Genomic DNA, 10258 nt, shown 5'->3' with positions numbered 1-10258 from the left:
GATGATTTCAAACTGTACAGGGTAATCTTTTCATTGATTTCGGTAATGTGTATAACTATTCTTTATATATGATATTTACATAACTATGAAAACAGAAAGATGTACTGGTTTGACAATAATTATCACTACGCCCTTACACATTAAAATCATTTTCGTTTTTTTTTTTTTTTTTTCTTCTTATTCATTTTTTTACATGTATCTTGGGTTCAGGTGTTTATTTAACTTAACAAGTAACTTACACACCATGCGTCAGTATATTATTAACCAACAATTAACGTATGATCTACATTTCATGATTTGATATTTTATCGAGATAATTTATCACCAATATAGTGTGTTATACTCTCTTACTCCCCTTTCCTCTGTCATTACATTTGCCTTTCAAAGTAGCAAAATCCATTTAAATTTTACTGGTTACGGTCTGTCATTACATGCATGAAAATCGTGCAGACATCTTAACCTCAATCTATATCTATAGAATCCGTCCACCTTACAAATGACAGCATATCCAGTTACTACTAATCGTTACCTTTTGGGTGACTTCATCATTAATTTTCATGAAATAATACCAGACGCTGTTACGTTTTTTCTCAGTTGGTTTTATTACAGCTTTAAGTAAAACTCGTATCCAAATTATAACATCGTTTTATGTTCGTAAATTTTACTTTTAATAGAGCCAATAAAAACAATGGTTTTACACAATAATGAAATGCGTAATCGTGATAGCATATTATTTGTTTCTAATAGGTCATACTTTTAATTACCAATTACGTGTTAAGTAATGCCATTTTATCAATATCTACCTTACCGACAATTCACAGAAATAAGTTTCTTTCGAGCTTCAGATATATCTAAATTTTCTTTATTATTTTTCATTTCGTATCCAAATTTAAAATGTAAAATATCTTATCATTCATCTTTCCATGTGTCGAGGTTTATGTTCGGAAGATCCCCACAGCTTACACGCGCGTTCCTGAAACAAAGGAAAATAATATCACAAAGTTATTCATCGCAGTCATACCGAAGAACATGCGTTGTTTATTAATTTAGCGATATAAACAATTCTACAACTAAGAATAAAAAATGCGTTTGTCAGGAAACTGATGGGAGAGTGTCAGTCATTGTATTTGGTTTAAATTGACTCTTCACTAATTTTGAAGAGAGAATGAACTGGTCATATCTTGTAATATTTGTTTTACTTTTCAAAATATGAGGTGTTTTCTCCGTAAGTACGTCAACATAGTACCATGCTTGTAATCTATGAACTGAGTTTGTTAATAGTCGTGATTTGGTGGATTTACACGTATGTGAGGTTCTTTGGTATGCCTGATTCTTCCTGTATGGCTGTCTTTGACCCTATTGGTACTGACCAAAATGTACATGACTGGTGAAGCAGAAGATGCTTACAATTCCGTATGTTGTGTTGATATCCAAATAAACCTTTCTTTTGTTCATCGTTTTGCTTTGTTTAATCGATTGTAAGTTCGAATGAAGATGGCGTTGATTCACAGATATTTTCTTGTTTTGTTCAAATACGAAACTGAGCTCAGTGCAAAAAAAAAATGGCTCAGTATCCCCAATATGTAGAGTGTTTCACCATATACACATGCATTTCCAATTCCAAGGTAAGCATCGGTATACGGATAAAGAATAGATTCTATGATGGGTATGTCCTACATTCTTACTTAATTGGACATCTTTTCAACGATGTGACTGGATGTGACACGACTATTTAAAGAAAACATCAACTACGGCTACAATATTTCTTTCAAACATCGATTAATAATCTACGAAAATGGTCACTGACTTACCCATTACCAACAAAACGGAAGACGTTTGGTTGTATAAAGGGAACATCGAGATTGTCACACATCACTCGGGACAGCCGGATCTTTTTTATCTCGTTTAGTTGTTCTGCAAAATAATTTAAATGACAAAAAAAAAAAAAAAAAATTACTGCGATTAGTTTAAAATCGTTATATTATTTTTCCTGTGACGCAGCCAGACTTTAATACAGTTTCTACAAAGTTTTTGTTTAAAATTTCGTCTTCAGTTTAAAAATGAGAAAATATAATTTAATGAATGTTGAAATTCTCATCTGTTGTACCATAATACAATGGAAGACGAGGAACGCGCCGATGTGTTCTATGTACGACATCCATAAAAAAGTTGTGATAATCTAAATGAAATCTTAATCCAGATAGCAATCACTCACGTGGTATTGTCTCACTTGAACAGTGAGTTTGAATTCTCCATCCTTAGAATAAGTGATTATTGAATCTGATCTGTCAACAGAGGATGCTTTGCTACTTAGCAAACCTGGTCGGTTTCCGACACTTACCCTCAGTAAATCCAGTAATTGGATGCATGTTTTCATACCAAAATCTGTCACCGACTTTTAAGCTCCGGAATTGTGTGGCGATGATACAGGCGAACGTTGGTCCAGTTGCGGCTCCAGGAAGTGTAATTTCAGACAATCCTCCCGTAAACAGGTCAATGTCATCCACGTCACTGGTATAATAATTGGTGTTATATTATGACATATATATCGTTACATTTTATTTTACACTGTCATTAGTGCAAGCTGCAAACTGAAAATAAAACGGCTTGATATTGTAAAAATTGCGTTTATATCACATTCTAAATTAGTAGATTGGACATACAAGTGTCTATAGATAAACATTAAAAACGTGCCCGTGGTAATTTTCGGGCCGGTATATATATATATTTATCATATTGTGAAAATGTACAAACCTGTATACAGTTGAAAGCAGTCTCACAGATTCGGGCTCATGATCGACGAGACCGCCTGGCCCGGATGTAAAAAATGTGGCGGGAACAAGACCGCATAACTTTCGCCACTCGTTGTATGTTGGGATACCTTGATCACGTGCTCTTTGAATATTCAAAGCGACTAAATCAAAACTATGGCCTCTATTATCCAAGAAAAGAAAATCTCGTACTCCATCTTCTACAAATCTATCGTCTTCCATTACCGGAAATGAAATAAGCCATCTAGCAAAGTCATTTAAAGCTTGTCCCATTCTTTCCAAAATGAACCTTGGTTTATCAAATGTGGCAAATATAAAATTATTCCGTTGTGACGAAAATGAGTCGTCTACCATTCCTTGTACATCTGGTATTCGTGTATGAGGGAAGCGCATTGCAGCTGCCGAAAATCCCATCATTATCGAAGCATCGGTGTCAGGGTCATATGCCGCACTGAATCCTCTAGGACTCGAACGAATATTATACCTAATAAGATGATCCTCGTTTAGAATGGACGGAAGTAGCTCATTGTATACCATGTGTTGAAGCATACCTATAATGATTTTCCGAGTTTCCTGGAATGCCCGCTCGTCATTCCAGCCCGGATTTATTCGAGTTAAGTGGGTAGCAATGCGGTTGTGTTCTCTTAAGAACGTAGTGTGGAGCACAGTCAATCCAGGAACGTGGTTCACCCGGAAGTCACCTTAAAGGCATCACAAAAAACAACAGTTTAGGGTTTTTTTAAGTTAGGAGAAACGTTTCATGTTAAAAATAACCGCAAAAACCAACTTGTTCATAATGATAATGTAACGTCTCAATACGTCCAACATTATGTAGCGATCTTACCAGCCAGCATGCAATAATCTCCCGGAGCTTCCTTAATGCACATCTCTTCGTCACTCGGAGGGGGCAACCCCAGTGTAGTCATTTTCAACATTCCTCAGAAAAATACAACACCACACAAATTAATTTAGGCCGATTTGTCTTGTTTAATAATTAATTATCAATATCTGTGTCAGCCTCTTAAATATATTTCAAATGTTACGCTTTAATGACAATCCGTGAAAATCAAAAAAATGTTCCAGTGAGGATGACAAGCTACGGAGCCCGTTAACTGACATGCTCCATACTTATTTTATTTCGTTTTTTCGAAATATTATTTCGTTTTTTCGAAATAAGACGAATTATTATTTCGAAAAAACGAAATAAAATAAGTATGGAGCATGTCAGTTAACGGGCTCCGTAACAAGCAGTATTAACATGTCGCACTTAAATTATTATTACTTTGTCAGGTCGACATTTCCTCTTAATGCCATTTTATAACATTTTTTGAAAATGCAGCCACGAAATGGAATCTACTTTTTCTCATTTTTATTTTTCTCGGTTAAAAAATGTAATGACCTGTAGTGTTTTCCCTGTTAAATATGGCCGTCACTACAAGTATATGACCTCGTTATCTACATTTTTTTCAAATATACAGTTAGAATATACTCTCTTTCGGGTCGGTTGCCCTTTTGACCCAGCGTTGAATTAGTTTTGCGGTGAAGATAATCTAGGCATGGGACTTGCAAACAAATGGATAAAAAGAGACCTTCAATAGTTCACTAAAATAAAAAAATAAAATAAAAATAAAATCTGCTACAGGTATAACACCGAATGGAGTATCCCAACAAAATAAATAGGATATAAGCGTTTAAAACTCGTGGTTTCGGTTGGAATTATATAATATATATATATTATTTGTGATGATAAAGTTTGCAACAAAATATGTTTTTGATAAAATAAAATAATTACAATGAAATGAAAACGGGGTAGCTTGATAAACAAAGACACAAAGGTAATATCTTACTAAATATTTACGTAAATGCTATAATGTCTGGGACGAAGATTTACGTCCGTCACCTATAAGTATATTTCTACACAAGATAATACTACCTACATTGTACGTCACATCGTAAGTGTCTACAGACGTCATCGATTGGTGATGTGTATATAATCAACAACCGACTACACAAACACAACCTACATGTGATCACAGAGAAACGCTGGGCGTGTGATAGCGACCGTGATGTTTTACCAAAACTCTTACATGTGTCCAACATTAGTATATTTAAAACCTTAGCAATGGTCAGTGTTTACTTTACTGTTTGACGTTTAGCACACCAGCTCCACTGATATGATCAAATGTGTCTCACGTGACCGAAAAATCCCGTAAACAAACATTTAATATCACAATTGCATTCAATTAACTTCCCCTAAGACTTAGAAACAGCAATTATAAAGGAGATTAAGACACGATTTGTGTTTTAGATTTAAATGTGTGAGAATTATAGGAGGGCGTATTTCTTTTATACTGCTGTAGCGTAAACTTGTTTGTTTACAAATGCAATCAGACAAGATGTCTACAAGCGAATCCCACATTTATAAAAAATATCGTCATCACGATTGTTTGTCTATGGTTTTATGACCAAGCAACAGTGAAGGTCTTGTAGGTATGAGAAAGGCGTTAAACTATTAAGGACCTATCAGAAGTCATACCATCATCTAGGCGCGCCATGCACCAAATGAAATACTGAGATACTGGGAGTTGTAATGATGACACCATAGGACAACACAGTACGATATACGATTCTTGCAAATAGTATGGCCCCTATTCCGGCTAACAAGAGTAATGCAACTAAGTCTTTAACAGTAAAGTTCATATAACTCAACCAGTAGCACATTTGAGTGTAACGTCCCGATGATTACCTTTTTAAGAAAAATTATCTTACTAGTGTGAAGCGAACTAGCTCTGGAGTACGTATAGTGTATGAGATGGTGAGGAAACGACCAACTTGTTAGGCTGTACTATAATCCCGTGTACTTTCGGGTCGAAAATAGTGCAACGAGATGGTAAACAAATTATAGAAAACAATTACACAGTTTAGTTAATTCGGCTACGCTTTGTTTGACACCTGGTCAGAGATGTACATACATTTAACTTTAACATGAAACAAATTTAGTGAAAGCAACATTGATAGCGGAATATTCTTTCATAGTTGGTCAATCTTAATTAACAATTTTTACATCTATCAGTTTTGCATTCTATTAAAAAGGTTTTTTTTAGCTTTCGGTATCATGAAAGCGAATACGTTTGAAGGACAATGTGCCATGTAACTTCTATAGTTTGATAATCCCACTAAATACCCGCGATAACGAGAAAGTTATCTCAGACGGACAAATACCTCCAAGGAACGACCTCAGTCCCTTCGTCTCGTCCTCAGAGGTTCCATAAATCTGGGATCCGTCCATAAAGGCGCTGGCTTGGTTCATAGGGGATCGGATACCTTAATGATGAACAGTCATCAAATGTAAACCGTCAGAAAACATTAAAAAATTATCAACACAATGATTTGGTCTGTTTCATTTCAAAACTACAATAGTGTATATAAGTCGCTCACTAACCAGTAATCGAAAACTCTTAGAAAAGTTATATTGGGATAGTCTATATGTAGCAATAAAACTTAATAAAAACTATTTTTGACACTGAAAAGCAAGATCTCCATGGAAATAAAATACATAGGAAAGAAAGATTCGTTGTTTGAGAAAAGTAAGTGTTTTGTGTTTTATCGAAGGTAAGATTCACATGTCTACTTGTCGAATCAAAGTAATAAAACGTTTCTAAAAATAAAAGCGAATAATAAATCGACATCGCTAGGCACGCTACCCATATACCAGCTCCATAGCAACAGACATCGACTAATTATCAAAACTCAAACAACCGCGAATCGCTTATAGAGAACAAATTACCCATGTCACAATTAAGTTTGAGGCCTGGCGTAGAACGGACGAAGGTCATGCAGCTTTCAGTGAAGCGACCATCAGCAGGTGGAATACTTATAGGAAAACAGGCAGACCTACGAGAATATAAGTTATATAATTTTTACATTGTAAGTTTAGAATACATGGTAAATGTCCACGTCAAAAGAAAAGAACAACAGAATTTGGTTATGTTATGTTTTGTATCCTATGAAGATACGTCAGCTGAAAGGCATACAAAATGTTTTTTGATAATCAGCTTCCTTTTTATAATTGTTTTGAACGTTGGTTACATCTTCAGTACACGCCAGTGTGATAACTTGCATCTCTCTTCATTTTGAATATCAGGCCCTGTCCGTTCGGTCCGTGCAGGCATATGGACGGACTGGAAATCAACTTAACGCAAAAGGTCATTCAAGGTCATACAAGGATATCAGGCCAACGTTCCGATACTTGAAGAGAGGCCGGATCACAAGAATACCCTGTGCAATAAGACAAAACGAAGGAATATTCTGAATTAACTCACCTCATGGCGGTGACGTTTGGAGCGCCCTCACAACACATGATATCTGCACCATCAGTACCTGTAACAAAGTAAAACACAGACAAACCCTCAGATAACAGGTACGCTGACTAACGCCGTCTAATTTGTTAAAGGATCACATTATCATTATCTGTATACAAAGAGATGGGATTTAATGCTGGTTACACACGCCGATATAAAATCATTCCATGGTGATATTGTTTTTACATATTGCGCAGAAAGTGCATTAAAACATCCGGGCACGCAGGCAATAGATCTAGTGCCAATTACATTTGAAGAAGAAAGAAAAGAATTCATTAATTGTACAAAAAGGCTCTACGCAAATTTGAATTCAAATATTTGTATATCAACATACCCGATATCATTGGCGTGGAGATGACGTCATGTTCAATGAATTGTCCGAACTGCATAATCATGACCGTGAAGTGTTTGCTAGCCAAAGAACACTCTCCAGCCTTATGCATAATGTTACTGACAAGTCTAGCACTGGGCAGAACCTTTCCGGCCTTACTTCGGACTCTCGGATAATCGATACCTGGAAACATCAGTAGGTATTGGGAAATTGTTTTATCATATTGGTATACATATGTAGAATGAAAGTTCTAATATCACAACAAGTAAGAAATGCATGCCAAACGTTTCTACATCTGGTATTCACTGTATTCACTAATGACCTGTCCATTTTTTACCATCTCGTACACTCTTTACTGCGATCATACATCTGGCGGAAGTGACATAAAACATTATTTCCTTGCTGGTTGCAATAAAAGAACTGACTTTCAAAAATTCAGGAGATCTTATTCACTTTTTGAACATTGAATTTTTTTTTCTTTTTATGGAAAGGAAGGCTTAGGTTGTTACGGGAAAGTTTAAAGTACCAGGACACATTCAAAACGTTGATCTCTGAACACCAAACGAACCTCTACGCTACATTTGCCTAGTTACAGATATGTTAGAAACAGTCAGGTATATATCCATACTGGCGGCTAAATTGCTCTGACTCTGAATTATAGTTATCAATGTTCGTATACGCACGTTATGTCATAGGTTTAACAAGCCATACCATCCTCATAACTATTAAACATCATGCGTCGTTGTCGCGTGAGAGCAGCTCCCTGTGTTGTATCACTTAGGTGGTTGCAATATCCGGTGGCAGTTCGGAATGGATACCGGAAATCACATGTTGGTGGTTTAAATGGACAAGTGGGCTCCACCTGTTTGCGCCATTCAGCAACGACTTGAGGATTCGTCATGAGTTGGCGGAGGGGCATTCCAGTCCTTTAGAAGATGAACATGTACATGTAATTATTTGTACACTGACTTTTCATCACAGAGATATCAGATGTGTGGAAATTAAGAAACCTGTTGAATTATAAAAGTGGCTAATGCACCTCCAGCCTCGATTTGGACATTTTTGCTAAATGATTTTGAAAGAAAATAAATTGATTTGAAAATACCAGATTTAATAAAACAATGAGTAGTTTTCAACTTTATTTTATATGAGCAATGATGACATAGAAACTTCTATTATAGTTAATATTGAATAAATACAACTACACTGTGATATGACCCGTTCGTCAGACCGACTACCCATCGGAAGGTCGTCAGGGTGATTTTTTTAAATGTGAAGGTGAAAACGACACGAAAGACGTTGGATACGCTGTCAGATATCCTTACAGTTCCACGAGACGCTTGGTCGCCCGGACGATGACCCAGGCCTTATCTGACAAAACATCGACCACCTCTTTATTCTTGGTATACAGAAATCGCCCGAGGTGCCAAAAGTAAGACTGGCTTCCGGCGGGAATATCAATACCTGTAAAGCAAACCAGGTCACAAAAGGTGCTTTTAAATCCATTAGGAACATGTGTTTTACCTGTTCGTACATACGCCGCGCCACAGGAACAAGTAAAAGTTCACAGAGATCACAACAAATGACATTTTTTATGACTAGTCAGTTATATATTGTGGTTATCATCTATGTACCGACAGAACGGGAACATCATGATGACGTCATGATGGATTCTTATTTAAGCTTGATTTAAAACTGTGTATGTTTCTTGTAATTTCGTTGTGTAACATTGATAAGATATATATTTAATGAAAGGAATTAAAACAGATAGCTACCTGTCCATCATATCATATCGACTTTGTGTTACAGAAATAAAAGAACAATACATTGTATATGATGGGAAATATATAAGTAAATAGAAATTAAAGTAATAATATTGATTATTACAGTTGTATATTACATGTCAAAAGCTTGAAAATCTATCGGTTCCGTTCTCCTTTATCACTTAATTTTATTAAATTTCCAAAAGGTAAGCAATTTTCCTAAAGTCGTATCCTGTGTCGTGTATAGTACAGTACACGCGATGGCTTTGTTTACCTTGTTGTAACATCGTTTTGTCGAGGTTTTTCTGGTACAGCAGTTCAGCGTTAGCTTCCGACAGAGCCTGCGTTATATACCCGGCCAGACGTGGGTCTGTCGCTTGCCTTTTCTCGCGGAACACCTCAATCTCACGCTCTAGGTCAACATCCCCGGATTGGAAAGTCGGGGTTGCTGGAAAGGTGAAGGCCAGGAACAATGCCAACCGGATGACGTAATGTTTCATCCTACAACATGACAAAGATAAAGTTTATTATGTACTCATGAACATTTTCATTTTTTGAAACTTCAGTAAAACTTCGATGTGTCGAAGTTCAAGGGACCGTCGAGAAAACTTTGACACATCGGGACTTCGACTCATGAATGGTGACCGTCCAACCACAAAAAATACACCTGTAAAACATGTGTATTGTGTCCGTTTGTGTTATATGCAGATTCCCTTATCAATATCTCGTGTTGATCGCTTGCATAATCTATCAAATGTCTGTTCGAACGCAACTTTGTCACAGAATATCGGAGGAAGGAAAAAAATTCAGATGAATGTTAACATGTTTATTATAAAGACAAGATATTTGTATTTGAAATAGGCTTTTAAAAAAATAATCCTTCAATCCTTTTGTCCGCTGTAAATATTCTGGAAATGTTAATCAACACATTATTCACCTTCAGAATGCAAAACCTTTTGTTCGAAAAGTAAAAGATAAGATTGATAAATCTCTCTCGTCAGTTGTACAAAAAATATTAAAGGACAAAAGGAA

General features: G+C 36.0%; 1 protein-coding gene across 1 annotated transcript; it reads right to left on the bottom strand.

Moving 5' to 3' along the window:
• Window positions 1-909: 909 nt before the first annotated feature.
• On the bottom strand, window positions 910-9726 carry LOC132558043 (peroxidase-like). Its single transcript, XM_060222567.1, has 12 exons — window positions 9501-9726; window positions 8789-8927; window positions 8175-8389; window positions 7467-7646; window positions 7094-7151; window positions 6559-6665; window positions 5994-6095; window positions 3616-3708; window positions 2755-3472; window positions 2342-2511; window positions 1812-1914; window positions 910-973 (listed from the first exon to the last, which is right to left on the bottom strand). The coding sequence occupies exons 1-12, from the start codon at window positions 9724-9726 to the stop codon at window positions 910-912; spliced, it is 2175 nt and encodes a 724-aa protein (XP_060078550.1).
• Window positions 9727-10258: the final 532 nt, after the last annotated feature.

The sequence above is a fragment of the Ylistrum balloti genome, unplaced genomic scaffold (genome assembly GCF_031769215.1).
Source record: "Ylistrum balloti isolate Yb309-2 unplaced genomic scaffold, AGI_CSIRO_Ybal_v1 Utg370748, whole genome shotgun sequence".
In the NCBI taxonomy this organism is placed as follows: domain Eukaryota; kingdom Metazoa; phylum Mollusca; class Bivalvia; order Pectinida; family Pectinidae; genus Ylistrum; species Ylistrum balloti.
This window is presented reverse-complemented; position numbering and strand designations above follow the sequence as displayed.